Source organism: Crotalus tigris, unplaced genomic scaffold (assembly GCF_016545835.1).
Source record: "Crotalus tigris isolate CLP2741 ecotype Arizona unplaced genomic scaffold, ASM1654583v1 scf7180000018155.2402879, whole genome shotgun sequence".
Taxonomy (NCBI): Eukaryota; Metazoa; Chordata; class Lepidosauria; order Squamata; family Viperidae; genus Crotalus; species Crotalus tigris.
In genome coordinates this window covers 1,752,087-1,770,823 of record NW_024096851.1, presented here as the reverse complement: position 1 = coordinate 1,770,823, position 18,737 = coordinate 1,752,087, and the positions used below count along the sequence as shown (strand labels likewise).

Here is an 18,737-nt window from a genome sequence, read left to right as displayed (position 1 = left end):
GATGATTCCATTGTCAAAAGGCCTCGGATATCAATGTAATACAAAAGTGTCATGAAGCTTTTGTACATAAAGTACTGTGCAGCAGATGAAATTGATGACTGTCCTTGAAAGGTCATGTCATAACAATTTTCAGGCATTTCAGCTTTTTATTCTTGTTGCAACAACTTACATGACCAGCCTTCTGGAAATGATTACATTTAGGCAGTCTGTGATATGCAAAATCTTCCAGGTTCATAGTGGAATGGTGGATTAGGCTAAATCTCTGTTCCATTTTAATCCTGCTGTGAGCAGAAGTGCAGATCAACTGTAATCTCCAATTAGATCCACGCCTCTAAAGAAAGGGTGATTTATTCAAACCCAAATCATATATAGGATCTAATCAGGATTGAAATAAATTGCTTAGAAACAGAAAAAAAGTTCAGTAGTATCTTCAGAAAATTGGTGGCACTTAAAATAATTAAAATCTTAAAAGTATTAAACTAATAAACCTCAGCATTGAGCATAGAGATTTGTAAGCACTGGGTCTTGGAAAAATCTACACCATGAATTTAAACACCATGACAACAAAATGCTAATGACAGAATGGCAACATCTATACGTTTTAAAAGCTGGTTTGCAGGGATAAAGTGCACGTCTAAATTGGTAAAGTTAAAAAAAAATGATTTCACTAAATAAAGTAAAATCTCTTAAGTGCTACATATATGATATATATTTAAGAATAACTAATGAAATATTCCTATTTGCAAATACATCAAATTATTCAGCATGGTAAAATCTCACAGTGGCAGAAAAAAGCCTTGAAGAACTGTTTTCTCTAAAGTTGCCTGCTTGGAAGGAAAATGAAACTGAAATTTCTATTCAAACTAGTGCTATGTGAAGTACATCAAGCAAAAGATAAGCATAATTATAGGCGAGCACTTAACAGATTCTTTTAAAAATTATAGTATATTATACCAGGAAGGAAATTTAACACTGGAAAAACACTGCATGTTTTAATAATCCCACTCAAATGCGGTTATCATAATGTTTATAATACTGCACGCAATTCTCAAGACAGATTACAGCTTGAAAATATACAGGGTATGCACATATTAAAATCGACTGGGAGGTGAAGTAGCAATCCTATGATAAATGTTTGAATAGCTGGGCACCTTTCATTCAGACAAGTAGTGGTCAACTTACAACTGTTCATTTAACTACCATTCAGTTATGCACTGAAAAAATATGACTTACAACTCTTCCTCAAACTTATGACTATTGCAACTTCCCCATGATCACATGATCAAAATTCTGGGGCTTGGCAACTGGCACGTTTTTAGGATGATTGTAGTAGCCCACTGTCACATGATTGTGTGACCTTCCCCAGGAGCTTCAGACAAGCAAAATCAATGAGGGAAACTGGATTCGCTAAATGATTGCATGATTTGCTGAATGACCATGACAAAAAAAAGGTCATAAAACTGGGCACGACTCATGTTCCAGTTCCAAGTGTAGTTGTAACTCAGGGACTACCTGTAAAACGGGATGAGTATAAGGAGTGAGGGACATTCACAGAGAAACCAAAAGGCAGTAGAATTTGATACAATGTCTAATGCCACTGGGGATTAAAAAATATATATCTTTCTTTCAATCGAAAGCCAGCTGGGTGACTTTGGGCCAGTCAGTCTCTCTCAGCCCAACTCACTTCACAGGGCTGCTATTGTCAGGAAAATAGGAGAAGGAGAAAGTGTTACGTATGTTCACCACCTTAAGGTACTTGTAAAGTAATAGGGTGGGATGGAAATCTAATAAATAAAAATATAAGAAAAGAATAATCATGACTAAGCTGTTACTTGCTTCAAAAGCTGTAGCGATGTATCACCTATAAAGGCAGCTTGCTACTGATTACAAGATCCTGGGGACAGAGAATAAATATCTAGTAACATATTTTCTTGGAGGGTTGTCAAGAACAGCTGGTTGACTATCCCCTTGAGAAAAGGCAATCAGTTATTTTGTAACTGAGCACACAATTTTGGTGTAACACTAAGAACTTTGACTATCAAATCTATGGCTGAATAAATTTTAATTGTACAAGATTGACTTGTCCTCTGACAAAACTAGAAGAATGCCTACCTATGGCAACCTGAGTCAGCAGTCTATTATGTATCCATACAAATATCTTGAATAGACATAGTTCTCTTTCAGTCAACAAAACAAACCTCAGAGTAGAGGAAGATTTTGCATAGGAAAAGGGGGCTGGGGAGACTGCTATTGAGCTAGTAAAGAAGGCAAAGATTTAAAAAAACAAAAGGTCTGTTGGGAAGGGGGAACTGGAACAGGTTGGAGAAATGGTGGCCCAAGATGAATCTGGACAGTATAGACCAGGGCTAGGCAACCTTGACTCTCTTTTATGACTCGTGGACTTCAATTCCCAGAATTCCTGAGCCAGCATGGCTGGCTCAGGAATTCTGGGAGTTGAAGTCCACGACTCATAAAAGAGCAAGGTTGCCTAGCCCTGGTATAAGCAGTTTAACATTTGTTGCTGGTGTTAGTAAAGAACAATGTTGGCTAGTGAACCTAAAATGGGGAAGACAGTATTACACAAGTGAATACATGTTGGTTCAAGGGGAAACTGAAGTCTTCTGAGTGGACCTGGAGGAAACTTGGAGAACGACCAACGATCCAAAGAGGAAACAGCACTATGGGTCCTTTTTCCTTTTTCTAAAAGACCTCTGTGAAAGACTGAAGCCAGACAGGAAAGACCAAGTTCTACCGGACACAGACAGAAAACCAGCACCAGCCTGAAATAGGGAGTGTTAGCTGCTGTGTTTAGCTTCTTACATCTCTCTCTCAAGAGAAAGGGCAAATGTTAAGATAAACAACAATTTGCAAATGTTTTCAGTGGAAAAATAATTTGCTTTAAAACAACTCAAGCCACTGTGATAAATCAGGCATGTGGGCAGAGGAAAGAAGCAGCAGCAAAGAACGGAATGTAACTATCCCGCTGGAAATAACTCTTGCAAAGGAAGGTGATGAAAAGTTAATGTAAATATTGGTTTAATTGCTTTCTTAATAAGAAGGAAAAATTCACAAGAGGAACTTTGTGTTATGTCTTGCATCAAATCCTACGAACCCATAGAAGGCTCTGTAAAAACCACACTATATATCTAACATACTTCAGATGTTCAGTTTGAGTAAATAAGCAATACAACAATCAACAAGACTGAAACTAAGTCTCCACAAATTTATCCATTTTGGGATACTGGCAGTGATTAAATACTTATCTCCCTTCAAAATAAACTGTTTATACTGTTCTGATTTTGGGATATGTACACCACAACAGTGTGTGAGGAAAACCACAGGATCCAAATTCCAACCTTGCTGAGAAGCCTGAAGAAAAAAGGGGGATGAGGTAAGAATTGGAGGGAATTAAAAACAGCCTGAGAAAACTTTAAACATCACAGAATATATATTTTTGTTCAAAAAAAATCCAGAAATACCAAGGGGTATGAGAGTTAATTTCAATAAATTAAAGAAATATTTCAAATCACAATCAATGTATTTCAGGGAAAAAAAACCTGTATGTTTGCAACCAAAAGCAGAATAGGCTTGCAATAAAAGAGCCCAGGTGGCGCAGCAGTTAGAGTGCAGTACTGCAGGCCACTTTAGCTGACTGTGTTCAGCAGGTCAGCGGTTCAAATCTCACCGGCTCAAGGTTGACTCAGCCTTCCATCCTTCTGGGGTAGGTAAAATGAGGACCCAGATTGTTGGGGGCAATGTAAATATATATATACATTGCTTACTGGTGTACACCGCTTAGAGAGTGCTTGCACTTAAAGCGGTATATAAGTCTCATAAATAAATAAATATCTGGTTGTCCTTTGGAATAACTTCAATAATTAGCCAAAGCCAAGGGGAGCCTTCTAAGACAATGACAGAATTAAGAAGCTACTGTATCAGATTTGCAGAAAAACAGATTGCCACTAGATTTCCTACCTCGCCCCTTTTATTCTTTATTTTTAGAAGATTACAAACTATGGAGTATCAAAACAATAAAACATGTATAAATATATTACAATCAGATAATTACTTAATGATACCACTATATTACTATAAAACATAATAAAAATCTAAGCCAAAGAACATCATATTGCTTCATCCTTTGAGTATCCCAAAGGTGCTTTCTCAAAAAGCAACTAGACTTTGTCTTTCCTTGAAGACATTTCACTTCTCATCCAAGACGTTTCTACAGTTTTGAACTGAAGAACTAAAGAAACTTCTTGGATGAGAAGCGAAGTGTCTTCAAGGAAAAACAAAATCCGGTTGTCTTTTTGAAAAAGCACCTTTGGGGCAAACATGACCTGGATGACTGAGAATCTCCACAGGCATCCTTTGACTAAACAAGGGTTCTCAATCTTGGCAACTTTAAGACTTGTGGACTTCAATTCCCAGAATTCCTCAGCCAGCTTTGCTGGCTGAGGAATTCTGGGAGTTGAAGTCCACAAGTCTTAAAGTTGCCAAGGTTGAGAACCCCTGGACTAGTAGAAAATATTGCCTTTTCCACAAGCAAAAAGTTACACATTTCCAAAAGTCATTCCTTAATATCTGGAATAGTGTAGTTATCACTTTTCCAATTTTCCAATGTAATTCTTTTGGCACCCGCTATGCCCGGTATAACTATAATTCCTCAAAGACAGTCGGATTCCAGGGTTTGATATATAGGTAATCCTCCACTTACAACAACTGGAACCAGAATTTCCACTGCTAAACAAGGGGGTTTAAACAAATCTTTCCCCAACATAGCTTTCCCCATTTTCTTTGCCCATTGGAAGTCGGCTGGGAGGATCACAAATTTGATCACGTAATCCAGGGATGCTGCAACTGTTGTAAATACAGGCCAGTTGCCAAGTACCCAAATATTGATCGTGTGACCATGGGGATGTCGTAACAGTCGTAAATATGAGGATAAGTTAGAAGTCACTTTTTTCAGTATCACTGTAACTTTGAAAAGTCACTAAATAAATGAGTGTAAATAAAGGGCTGCCTGTACAACTCAACCTCGCATTAATATTTTTAATATTGAGAAGCTTTCCGATATAATCAATGTTTGCAACCAAAAGCAGAATAAGCTTACAGTATCTGGTTGTGCACATTAAAATACTATTCCAGAAAAATAACAACAACAGAATTGGAGGGGGCCTTAGAGGTCATCTAGTCCAACCCCCTGCTCAGACACGAAACCCTATAGCATTTCAGACAAATGGTTGCCCAGTCTCTTCTTAAAAACTTCCAGTGTTGGAGCATTCACAACTTCTGGAGGTAGGTTGTTCCACTGATTAATTGTTCTAATTGTCAGGAAGTTTCTCCTTAGTTCTAGGTTGCTTCTCTCCTTTCTTAGTTTCCACCCATTGCTTCTTGTCCTGCCTTCAGGTGCTTTGGAAAATAGCTTGACTCCCTCTTCTTTGTGGCAACCCTTGAGATATTGGAACACTGCTATCATGTGTCCCCTCGTCCTTCTCTTCATTAAATTAGACATACCCAATTCCAGCAACCGTTCCTTATATGTTTTAGCCTTCAGTCCCCTAATCATCTTTGTTGCTCTTCTCTGTACTCTTTCTAGAGTCTCAACGTCTTTTTTACATCGTGGTGATGTAAAAGCACCAGATACAACCATACCATAAGGATCAATGTTCCTGAAAAGTTTTTTGTATCTCCAATGAAAAGAAACCTATCCTTTTGAATACATTCTTAAAGAGTCCAACTATAAATGCAGTTTTTTAATGAAGCAACTTTAATCTCAAATCCATTGATGCCATTTTAATATTATTAAGGACCTGCAACCACTGATAACAGCATTAATAGAAAATCCACATCTTTAGAGTAGAACACCACAAAGAGATAGCCAAGAGATAGAGAAATCTGTATTGCTACCTAATGGGTGGTTGAGTCCAGATATAATAACCTAGAACAGGGGTAGGCAACCCTGGCTCTTTTATGACTCGTGGACTTCAACTCCCAGAATTGCTGAGCCAGTCATGCTGGCTCAGGAATTTTGGGAGTTGAAGTCCACGAGTCATAAAAGAGCCAAGGTTGCCTACCCCTGACCTAGAACTATTATAGTATGCTTTAAGTACATATCTCTGTTGAAAATAACTAGTTGGGAATTGGTAGATAGTCACCTGATTGGTTCAAAATTGGAAAAGGAGTCCGGCAAGGCTGTATACTGTCGCCCTGCCTATTTAACTTATATGCAGAGCACATCTTGAGAAAGGCAGGGCTAGATGAAACAAAAGTTGGAATTAAGATTGCCGGGAGAAATATCAACAACCTAAGATATGCAGATGATACCACTCTAATGGCAGAAAGTGAAGAGGAACTAAAGAGCCTCTTGATGCGGGTGAAGAAGGAGAGTGCAAAAGTTGGCTTGAAACTCAACATTAAGAAAACCAAAATCATGGCATCCGGCCCTCTCAATTCCTGGCAAATAGATGGGGAAGAAATGGAGGTAGTGACAGATTTTATTTTTCTGGGCTCAAAGATCACCTCAGATGGGGACTGCAGCCAAGAAATTAAAAGACGCTTGCTCCTGGGGAGGAAAGCTATGGCAAATCTAGACAGCATACTAAAAAGCAGAGACATCACCCTGCCAACAAAAGTGCGTATAGTCCAGGCCATGGTTTTCCCAGTTGCAATGTATGGCTATGAAAGTTGGACCATAAGAAAGGCTGAGCGCAAAAGAATTGAGGCCTTTGAACTATGGTGCTGGAGAAGACTCCTGCGAGTCCCTTGGACTGCCAGGCGTTCAAACCGGTCAGTCCTAGAAGAGATCAACCCCGACTGCTCTTTAGAAGGCCAGATCCTGAAGTTGAAACTCAAATACTTTGGCCACCTAATGAGAAGGACTCACTGGAGAAGGGCCTAATGCTGGGAAAGATTGAGGGCAATAGAAGAATGGGACGACAGAGAATGAGATGGTTGGATGGAGTCACTGAAGCAGTAGGTGTGAACTTAAATGGACTCCAGAAGATGGTAGAGGAAAGGAAGACCTGGAGGAACATTGTCCATGGGGTCGCGATGGGTCGGATACGACTTCGCAGTTAACAACAAAAGATAGTCACCATTTATATTTGTAGATTCAAAGCAAATAATTATTCAATCCAATCTAAAGAAGCTGTGCATATATTTTTTTAAAAAAGTCAATCAACCTCTAGAGATGTGGGTGATAATGGGTTAATGTATGGCAAAAAAGGACTACATAAAAAGCAATTATTAATCCAGCAGAATTGGGTTCGCTAGAGAATCAAAATCACAAAACCAAGTACTATGAAAAATTAAAAGTGAAGTCGTGTCTCATTGAAGGCTTTTTAAAATTACTGATGTCAATGAAATGAAATAAAGGGCCTGCAAAATAACAACAGAAGAGGAGAAAACTGAAAAAGAGCAATTGGCTATAGGAGAAGCAACAGAAGAAAAAGCAGGTTTGCTAAGAAGCATGCAGGTGTAACAATAGAAAAATTACAAGTAGAGACATAAGTAAAATCTTCAGTTAACATAGTAGGAAAAAAAATCAGTAACTGCTGTTAGAAATTAGGCTGCCAGGCAGAGCACAGTTAACTACAGCTGTTGAAAGAACTGAGTACAACAAAAGTAGTAGTGGTGAAAGATTTAAAAGCAAGGGAGAACTGAACAGGACCATTAACTTCAAACTTTAAATACAATTATTTCTCCATGAGGTGTTAAGCAATCACATGAAATAGGAAGTGAAGAAAGAAGTGAAGTTGCTGAAAACAAAAGCAAGGTAAGACAGAAGAGAGCAAAAACACTGAAGGATCGGAATAAAGGATACTGTACTTATATGCCATAAAATGACATTCTTAACAAAAAATATATCAGCCTCAAATTGCTTCATGATATGGCCAGGGAACTTTTTTTGAGTGATGACTGCATGAAATTCAAGAGGGCATGAAGGACAGAGTAATGATGGAATGATGTCACCTTTTCACTGGGCTATTAAAATTGTACATTAACCTTAGCAAATGCTCAGCCTGCCTGTTTTAGGTTTGATTTCAATAAAGAGCAGAAAACCATCCCACTGTAATTCAGCAATCTGCAATCAAAGCCCAGTGGTGTAGTTCAATGAGGCCAAATGCAGCTCAGAGGGGACTATAATTGCTTGAAGAGGTGGAGAAGATAATAACATTATAGATATCCTCCATCAATATTCACAAAACTTCAAATACTCTTATTAATATAAGTTAATAACAGGTGTTAAACATGTAAATGTTTAAGTGTTAAATGTGTAAATGTTTCTATTCTCTTTTCTACAAACATTTAACATCACATGTTTTAACTGTCATACTTGTTAATCATTTGGATAGTTTTCCCACAAAAACATTGTATCTGTCCAATAAGATATTTTAAATATAACAAAACAATGGAACTCAGATTTAATGTAGACAAAAAAAAAAACTGAATTTAGTTGTAGCACCCAAACCTAAACATTCTGAAATAGTAATGCATGAAAATTAATATGTTATACATGCTTCAGGTAACTAATCTGTAACAGAAGCTGAGTTTTCATCAGCATGTAAAACTTTCATCCAAACTTTTAAACATACCGTACTATCAATTAGCAACAAGTACTATTTCTCAGATATATTGAGGGCTTTTGTTTTTAACTGATGCTACACTTCTTAGTTTCTTCCTGTTTGTCAATGAGTTTTGATAGATTATCTCATAACACATGGTTATATTCTCATGGATTACAGGTGTGTGGATGGCACATCCAGCCATATTTAGATTAAGATATACTACACATTCTTGTCAAGGCAAATTATATCAGACCTAAATAAAATTCTGAACAAAGAACTTGATGTTATGCTAGATATTGCACATCAGACTTTTTAAAAATCATATGGCTAGCTTAGGAGATAATATATTAAAAAACAGATTCCATGCATTATTTGAGTTAACACCTTAATAAAAGTGTCTAAGATCAAATAATTAAATCTGTAATTGTATACACTTACTTTTAAACCCCACTGAATGAATCAAGATAAACCACAGAGTGTTCACTTTTTAGAACTGCACTGAAAGTCCCAGAGAGTTTTTACTTGACCTTATTTACATCTCTGCTAAATCATAATATGGATTAGGCAAAAACAAGTATCTTTCACAAGCAAGGATATTTAACAAACAAGTCTGTTGTGCAACTTTGGGGCTATGGCTAATTCTGAGAAATATAAGCCAAAGTCTATGGTATATATAAAACATTAAATAACTCAAGGACGAAGCTTTCTATAATACTTCATGCATTCATGGGAGTAACCCAAGAGTACAATCATGTTTGTTCCTAGTTAGGTTATATTATTTATATGAATAAACCTATCGATCTAGAAGTAAATCCCATTTAACTCAATGTGACTTAATTTCATGTAAATAAATGGATTTGAAATTGTACTGAAGATATATATATATTAAACATTTCACATGATGGAAAGACTTTGAACCTCTTATCAGTAAATTGTTTTCCACCCAGTAATGTTTAATATAGTGCTGGTGACCAGTTCTGAGCTATTATTATATTAGTAATAGTAACATTACCTCAAATCTTCCACCTGTTCTATATTTTGCATATTAACAGAGCTTCCAGTTGGAAAAATGACCATGGAGCATGGCAGTCTAAATTGGTCTTGGAGAAAGAAAGCTAATTTTGTTAAAGCCCTTCATAAATAATCTCAATAGATACTGGCTTTTGTTCCAGGAAGAACTATCACAGTCCACAAGCTAAGAATAAACACCACATTCCTGTCGCTGACAAATAATATTACTAAGAATGTTTTAAACATTCATTCAATAGAGATTTCATAATGCCATAAAATCAAATGCAAACATACTTTGCTTTTATTGATGTGAGTTTCACATGCAATTTTTTTTTAATCTAGTGCGCCTAACACAAACTACTAGGACACGAAGAATAACTGTATAATACTGTGCAACTATAATCTTTTGTTTTTCCTAAACTTTGGGGTAGATGAGCTATTGTTTTTTTTTTAGAAGACGAACAGATGAATATCAGAAAAGCATTTTAAATCACAGACCAACGGTTCAAACATAACGTCCCTGAAAATTAGTGTCCCTTTTGCAAAAATAAACTTGGGGCAAAGAAAAGAGAAACATCCACTTTCTGATTAAAGAGCTTACAGTACAATGCAATTAGTCTTAAAAAAAAGCTCTAGGACTTTATAAACAACACAATGGTAATACGCTCTTCTGTGTGATTTAGGATGATCTGACAGGATCTCTCTAGTCTAGAAAAAGAGACAGAAAAGCCCCTGTGACCTACTTCTTCTAATCACTTGGAGACGACAGGAACGGAAAACAAACATTTCCAATGAGAAAACGAAAGTAAGCGGGGCTGTCGGAAGAAGCATCGGAAAAATAAAAAAGGCAAAAAGGAAGAACAAACTTACTTTTCATAAACAAACTCCTCATCCGTACAGAAATAGTGCGTGTTGACTGTGCTTTTGGGTCTGTTCCGCAAAGTAGCAAAATATAGTCGGTCTGAAAAGCAGGAGGGGAGGGGGAGAAGAAAAGAAAAAAGAGAGGCGATGAGCTGCTGAAGGATCTGATCTTTCCACACAAGTTGATCGCTCCCCGTCTTCACTTCTCGGCTCTGAGCGTCATTAATAAAAGCCACCACCGGCCCTTGTGACTTCAGTGGAAAGCCTTCGGGCTCCATTTAATAATCGCAGGGATCAACCACCTCAGGGATCGCCCTCGAGGAAAGCGCTCGGGTCAGGCTCTCCGAGGGCGCCGGAAAGCCTCACCCCACACCTCATACGAGATGGGGGTTTCGTGCTTAACCCTCCCTCCCTTCCTCGCCCCACTTAGCCATCCCACTCTTTTTCCCGCGCCTCTTAACATTATCTCTCTCCCCCACCCCAAGTTTAGGCGATTCTAGGGATCCAACCAAACTGTTTGCCTTCGGACAGCTTTCTTGCAGCAAACCTCCCCCCCCCACCCCGGGGCCAGGCAGGTGCTTGCAAACCACGGAAGTCAACAACTAGGGCGGGAGAGGGAAAGTTACGAGCCGCCGCCGCCGCCGCCGGGCCCCCTCCCGTGCCTTGCGCGCTCACCTTTGAGGAACTCAGAGGCGCCCAGCAGCTGCTCCAAGGCCACCGGCGGGTTGGGTTCCATCCTAAAGAGGGCGCGGAGGTGCGCAGAAGCGCGGGACGACGTCTCGGCACTCATGAGCGCCTCTCGGAACGGCGAGCTCTCCGGTGGCGGTGGCGGCGGCGGCGGGAGCAGCGATGGCAAGAGCCCCGCCGCCCAGCCGGATTCACCAAAAACGGCGCCAGCAGCGGGACATGCTCGGGGAAGGGAGAGCCGGAGCCGCCTGGCCGGGGTTGCACTCCAGCGGCTGCGGCTGCTGCGGCTGCTGCTGCAGCCACCAGAGACTCCTTCCCCGCCGCCGCCCGCATGGGATGGGACTGAGCACGCGAAAGGAGGAAAAGGAAAGGCGAGGGCTCCGGGACCCAGCGACCCGCGTGAGTGGCGGAGGAACCGGCCGGAGGGTGGGGTGGGAAGGATTTCTTCGCCTCCGTCCCGCCCTCCGGCGGCTTAAAGGGGCAGGACCCGGTTACCAGGCAGCGGGCGCTGCGGTGGCAACCGCGTTACCAGGGCTTTGTTACATACGCACCTGGGCTCGGGCCGAGGAGCTACGCCTCCGAAGGGCTGTCCCCGGATTGCACCTGAGGCCGCCTCGCCTCCTCTGCCCCGCCAGGTTGCGAAAGAAGGGAAGCTCGCCTCTCCCTCTCGCTTGTTTTCAGCCTCCACGCGGTGGTGGTGTTGGGTGATGGGTTTAAGTAGAATATTTTTATTGCCCAAGTGTGGTTGGACACACAAGGAATTTGTTTCCGGTGCATAAGCTCTCAGTGTACATATAAGTACTAGTGATAGTCATGATCATATACAACATGAAAATACATTCATCGTAAATCGTGAAATACAACACTTCATCATAAATCATAAGATGCCACACTTAATGATCGTCATAGAGGAGTAGCTAAGCAAACAACATAAATCATATTAGGGTGCAAAAAAAAACTATAAATTGTAAAATACAAGCAACAAAGTTATAGTCCTAAGAAGATAAGGATAGGTAATAGGAAAGATGAGGAGAATCATAGTAGTACAGCTTTGCTAAATAGTTTGACAGTGTTGCTGGAATTAGTTGTTAAGCAAAGTGACAGCATGGGGGGGGGGAAACTGCCCTTATGTCTAGTTGTTCTGGTATGCAATACATTATTAGCGTCGTCTTGAGGGCAGAAGTTGAAATAGTTTATGTCCAGGATGTGAAGGGTCTCTAGATATTTTTGCACCCCTCTCTTTTGCTCATGCAGTATATAGGTCAGTGATGGCGAACCTTTTAGAGACTGAGTGCCCAAACTGCAACCCAAAACCCACTTACGCATCATCGTAATGGTGTGACCTATTGGCTGGGTGTGGCCAATTGGGTGGGTGTGGCCCATTGGGTGGGCATGGCTGCAGTGGTAACAGCAGACTGGGTGGGACTAAAAAGTTCAATCAATTAATTCCAACTTTGCAAGATCTTTTTTTTTCCCCGCAAGAAGTTGAAATTGATTTATTGAACCCTCTTTTTTTTGCACACGGCGGCGGAGGCCTAAAGGGAAAAGGTTTTATAAAACCCAGCTGAAGGCCTAGGACTGGGGCGACGGTGCACATGCCCACAGAGAGGGCTCTGAGTGCCGCCTCTGGCACCCATGCCATAGGTTCGCCACCACTGATATAGGTCCTCAGTGGAAGGCAGGCTGGTAGCAATTGTTTTTTTCTGAAGTTCTAACTATCCATTGAAGTCTGTGTCTGTCTTGTTTGGTTGTAATGCTAAACCAGACAGTTATAGAGGTGCAAATGACAGATTCAATCATTCCTTTGTACATCGCCTTGTACCAGAATTAATAGAAAATAAAAGGCTGAAATGTTTTTAACCTACCTTCCTCCTCCGCCCCTCATCCTTGTTCCAAAAGACTTGAAAGAATTCCAACAGCAAATGGAAAGCTATTTTTTTTAAATCCTCGACTTACAACAATTTATTTAGTGGCCGTTCAGAAATACAAAAAAAAAAGCGATGGACCGTTTTTCACACTTACAACTGTTGCAGCATCCCCCCACGGTCACATGATCAAAATTCATATGCTTGGCAACTGGTTCATATTTATGATGGTTGCAGTGTCCCGGGGTCCTGTGATCAGTTTTTGCAGCCGTCTGACAAGTAAGGTCAATGGGGAAGCTAGATTCACTTTAACAACCACATTACTAACTTAACAAATGCAATGATTCACTTAACAATTGTGGCAAGAAAAGTTGTAAAATGGGGCAAAACTCAATAAATGTAAATTTTGGGCTCTAGTGTGGTCGTAACCCGAGGACTACCCGTAGTGTTTCAATTTAGGATGCGTTCCAGATAGGATGAAGTAAAGAGTAAAGGAAAGACAATCCTTGATTATTTCCTTGAGACATCTTGATAGGTATGAATCTCTTTAACTAACCATGTTTATTTCTGTTTATTTGAAAGCTGGTTGCCGGAACTGCACTCCCACACAATTAAACATAACTGTAATTGTCTTGAAGGAGTTTCATCAAAGCTGCAGAAGATCACTTGGAGTAAGTGAGACTTTTAATGATATTTGCTTCAAAATTCTGAAGAAATTAGCAACTCGAGGTCCCTACCTTTCAAGGCAGGTTTGGCATTTATCTAGCCCATTTCAATAATAGTTGAAATGTCTTCATGCAATGGGCAAACTATGATTAGATTTAAGGATTAGATTCTGAAACATTTTGCAAAGATGGCATATCTGTCAAATCAAGGAACAAAATCATGCCGCCATATTTTTGTTCTATTCTTGGTTGTTTTTTTGTGAGTTTGTATTTAAACTCTTGAATAAAAAAATAACATTTTGAAACAAAAGAAAATTTTCCTGTTTTATAACAGTAAGCACAAATCAAAGCACTTTCGCAATAATGGATTGTTAACAGAGGGTTTTGTAGTTAGTTTCTGTTGTTGGGCTTGCCTGTTACCTGTTTCTTTTTACAGTACGTGAATGATAGGTCAAATTGTTTGGGTAAATAGAGTTGTAGAAGCTTATATATTGTAGACCTGTTTTGCAAGGGGGGAAAACTGCTGGTGTTGTAAAATATTTATCAGTATTCAATTAGGGAAGACAATATATGTGTATTTTCTTTTTTTTATGCACTTATTTTTGTTTTTGTCCTGTTTAGTTTTGTTCTGTTCTTGATTATTTTCTGAGTTTGTATTTTATCCCTTGAATAAAATAAATAAATAAATAGAAATATGTCAAGGTACTTAGCCTAATATATTAACGTAACATGTCATGATCTTGTTCACACATCATGATCAGTTCTAAACTATAGTTTACATATCACAATTGCTTGTTCATACAGTAGGCTAAGCCAAAAAACAAATAAATCATAGATTAGCTGATTGCGTGAACCAAACCATTATGTCCCTTGATTTATAATTTATAACAAAATGATGCTGCCTTGCCTTAGTACATGTTCATATCTAAGTCTTATTCAGTCCTAGGAAAATGAAAGATTATTTCATTGCTTGATACATGTAAAAAAGGAAGTCACCACGAAGTTTTAAGACGCATTAACTTGCAGTCGAGAATATTTCCAATATCCCACAAAGAAGACATGAATTCTTGTTAATTTAAGCAAATAGAAATTATAAGTTCCTTCAAGTGTCTTGGAATGGATTCTTCTACACATAGCTCAAATTTTTTATTTAGCTGGCGATACTTCTGTTAACATTAACCCATGGTGACAATAACAGCAACGTATTGTTTTATCACAACACATTACACGACTGGAGTATAGTTAGGTCCCATGCCTCACATCACTAGAATTATTATATGAAAACAGGTGAACAGGATAAGTAAGCTCCAGTTTTAGAAATCTTCAGGCAGAGTGACTCTTGGGTTCACTTGGACAGTGGGCACCTCAAAAATGATTTGGAAAAAGTACTGTTAACTTAATTACAAGAACCACACTTCTCTCCCATACATAAAGGAAAGCTGGTTGTTTTTAGGTTTCTGAATCTTTTTAAAGCCTTATTTTTTTCAAACTAATGTGAAAACCTTTTAAAAAAAACCCTTTTTCCTGATTTTAAAAAGTTGCTTTTTTCAATGATTCTATACTGGGGACTGATAGAGAATTAAAAAGGCTGTTACTGCTGCTACTATTTTAAATATATATATATGTACAGTATACTATTGTTTAATTAAAAACCAAACAAACTATATTACATCTTAGCATGCTGCGTGAACCAGCCATCACATTACATTACAAGGTGGTTTCTTTGGATTTAGCATGTTATATGAACATGGCTGTTGTGATTGATTGTACATCATAATTGAAGGGCTACACTGATGTTTAAATACAATATGTGAAAGCTATATCCGACTAAGAACATTTTAAAAACTAAAGATGAAAAAAGAGCTTTGTTTTTATTTTATGGAAGCCTAAAACATTACAGTTTCATGATGCTACCTATACATGTGAGGAGATAGAATTGGAGGACTTGGGGGTTACAGCGGCTACACAGGCTACATCTGTGGGCTAGAATTTTTCACCCTTCTTTTAAACATAGCTACTATTAGTAAGGTAACAGCTGTTTGAGATCATGGTAACGTACACTAACAGTCATTATGATGTTCTCTGGTGTCAAATCCATTAAATTATGGTTGGTATAGATTATTAGTTTCCATTCATTACATATGACAAGAATTCTTCCAGAAATGCACATAGAAGAGACTCTAGTTTAATATAAACATCTGGTGACGGTTCTTAAAGGTCTTTGCTATGGCATTGTCTCTTCTTGAGTTTGAGAAGAGTCTTCTTTCACGAACTGAAGAGAGGTGCTGCCTTCACACAAAACTAAAGCACTTCTTCCAAATAATTTGTGAAATCTGAGTAGTAGGACCCTATTTTTATATGGCATGATGCTGCTTTTCCATTCCTTTCCAGGATTTGTGTGCACATGGAGTATGTTTTTTTTTTAATTTTGACCAATATCTGTTCCATGGCTTACAATGATTTTATGCGGGATGTAAAGCTGGGCAGCACTTTGGATTCATTTTCAAAATGGAGCTTTTTGGTGCACACAGAGCACTTGTCTTTAAAACAATTGCATATTTTCCTGTACAAATGATGTGTGTTACTGATAGATGCCATGTTTACACCTCTGCACATTTCAAAGTGTTAGTATGTTACAAAAGCTACCTAGAGTCGCTATATCAATGAGATGGGCAGCATAAAAATTTAATTAATAAGTAAGCATTATCACTCCATTCATAAACATGGGAAAGCTAGGAAAGCTAGCTTTCCTATGTTTATGAATGGAGTGATAATGCTTACTTAGCTTCTTTTTTGTCCCATAAATTAAATAAATTAAATTAAATTAAATAAAGACATAAACAGGCGACCATCCTCTATTTGTGGATTCCAAGCATTCAAGCTGATTGTGTGCAGGATGATTTAAAAGTATACTCTTGTGAACTGAGTGAAATCCTATGTAAAATTGTATAAAATGCCTTTTGACTATTTCAAATTAACATTTTGCACATAAGTTCATGGATGGTACACTGTTATGGTAGTTACATGTGATAAAAATATATTGTCAACCGACCAAACATCAGTCTGGCTTTTGTGTTCAACCTTGAAAAGCAGAGAAGAAATACAACCTTTTGAAGTTAGATATACTGTATAGTGCTATGATCTTATGATTATTACTTACTGCTCAGAAATAACTTTTTTTTCAAACTGTTTATGAAGGTATAAATGGAACGATAGCAATATTTCTCTTACAATACAGTGTTGAAAAGTATTTTATCCCATAGTATAGGAATATACTGTATTCTGTTATCACCAAGATAAACCTCAGAGGAAGCTAGCAGATTAAAAGTTAAAATTATAAAAACTTTTCAAGAACTTACTTATTTTTCCCTTAGGCCTTCTTGATACTTGTCTTCACAATGTCAGTTACAAACTGACCGGCATAAGCACTAAGAATACTGATTAGGTATAAGAATCTAGATTCTGTGACATCTGATTGGTCTGTTACTCCGGTTCTGGTCAAACATCATTCCATTTTAGAGTAATAATTTAGATGACTAAAACTGTTAGTCCTATTCTTAATTTGAATGTATCAGTGAGTCCACTTTATGGAGAAGACAGTGGAAATGGGTGGGTCACAAGGACACTTTCCCCAGGAAACGGGATTTTTTTGTGTTATTTTCTTTAATATTATAACTAAATTAATAATTATAACTATTTTCAGATTCGACTATTAAATATGACTTTCAAAAACACCTTTCCTTTTTTTTCTTTGTTCAGTTATTCTATTGTAGCCATTAATCACATGGTTTGTTTCATGTTTTTAAAGATAGCAGCTAATATTTCACTTGTGATTATTGTGCGGCTTGTTGAACTGGCACAAATATTGGATTAATAACCAAAATCATATTTATATAAATAGCACTATATTTATAAAACATTTGCAGCGCTGTTCTGACTGTTCTATGTACCCTTGCTCAAATTTCAGCAGTCTTGCTCTTTTTTAATACTGCTTGGCAAGATCTTAGGAGTGCCATCTGCTGGTGTATTGAAAACTGGGCAATTATTTAAATACAGCAATGAGGTTCGTGATGCTTGCAATACTTCCATTCATTATTTTTTTAATCTAAAATGGGTCAACAGCAGTATGCAGAAAAAAACGCTTCTATGGATTTAGTAAGCAGGCTAAGATTTTTTTCCCTCCCATTTTAGGATTACGCTCAATAAATATAATGACCTTAAGACATGCCAAGTTTCACTAAAGTAATCCCCTCTATTATAGTGTCATTTAATTTGTATAAAAGTGGTTCAGAGGCTCCAGCATCTGAATAAGCCCCATCCTTATAAGCCAAACAAGGTCTGGTCTTTAACTCCAGTAAAAAGCATTAGCTGCACTTGATGTTTATTGCGTGGATGCATTTCTGAATCTTCTTCTGCAGGGTCTAAAGCAGAGGTTTACCGAACTCACTCTTTCTCTCTATGTATAATTAAAGGGCTGTTGGCTAGACTAGGAAATTAAAACATCTTGGAAGAATGCAGTGGCAAACCACTTCTGTAACACTGCCAAGCAAGCCATACATATTTAGTCACTGGAAAATTAACTGAAGAACCACTGTAGTACAGGGGTTAAAATAGAGTAGAACTAGGGAAATTTGGTTTCAGTTTACCCATAGCCATGGGAACTCTGTAACCTTAGGCCTGTTGAGGTTGTTGTGAGAAAAAAAAAAAAGTGGAGAAAATGCTGTATTGAACTGCATGATGAAAAAGGCAGGATATAAAATCCAACAAGTGAATAATAACTAACCTTGAGGGAGTCTTTAATTTTAACACCTAGGGTTGCACATGTACATCTGTAAACGTTCCACTAATTTCAGTGGGAACAGGAAAATCATGTAGCTGTATGCATGAAGTCATCAAGAATAAAGTTTAACTTGAAAGAGACTTTAGCATTTGGAGAATTTTGGACCAGAAAGGCAGGTTTGCTTTACTGAAATCTAAATCACAGATCTGTAGCTAAATGGTACTCTATATCCAAAACCCTTAAGTTCTCCTCTAGCTGAGATGACATTATATTAAGACAGAGCCTTGAACAATGTGCT

The 18,737-nt window shown here is 38.3% G+C and overlaps 1 protein-coding gene across 4 annotated transcripts in view; it reads right to left on the bottom strand.

Moving 5' to 3' along the window:
- Nucleotides 1-11,604, bottom strand: part of CDC14A (cell division cycle 14A) — a 96,760-nt gene extending 85,156 nt beyond the window's left edge. For 2 of the 4 annotated variants that reach the window (XM_039348477.1, XM_039348481.1), the window contains exons 1-2: nucleotides 11,118-11,526; nucleotides 10,452-10,542 (exon numbers count right to left, since the gene is read on the bottom strand). In XM_039348477.1, coding sequence (XP_039204411.1) covers nucleotides 10,452-10,542; nucleotides 11,118-11,232 — 206 coding nt within the window. In that variant the 5' untranslated portion in view covers nucleotides 11,233-11,526. Of the gene's footprint in view, nucleotides 1-10,451; nucleotides 10,543-11,117 lie in introns of all 4 variants that reach the window. The other 2 variants (XM_039348480.1, XM_039348478.1) reach the window with 2 other exon arrangements.
- Between the last annotated feature and the right edge of the window lie 7,133 nt (nucleotides 11,605-18,737).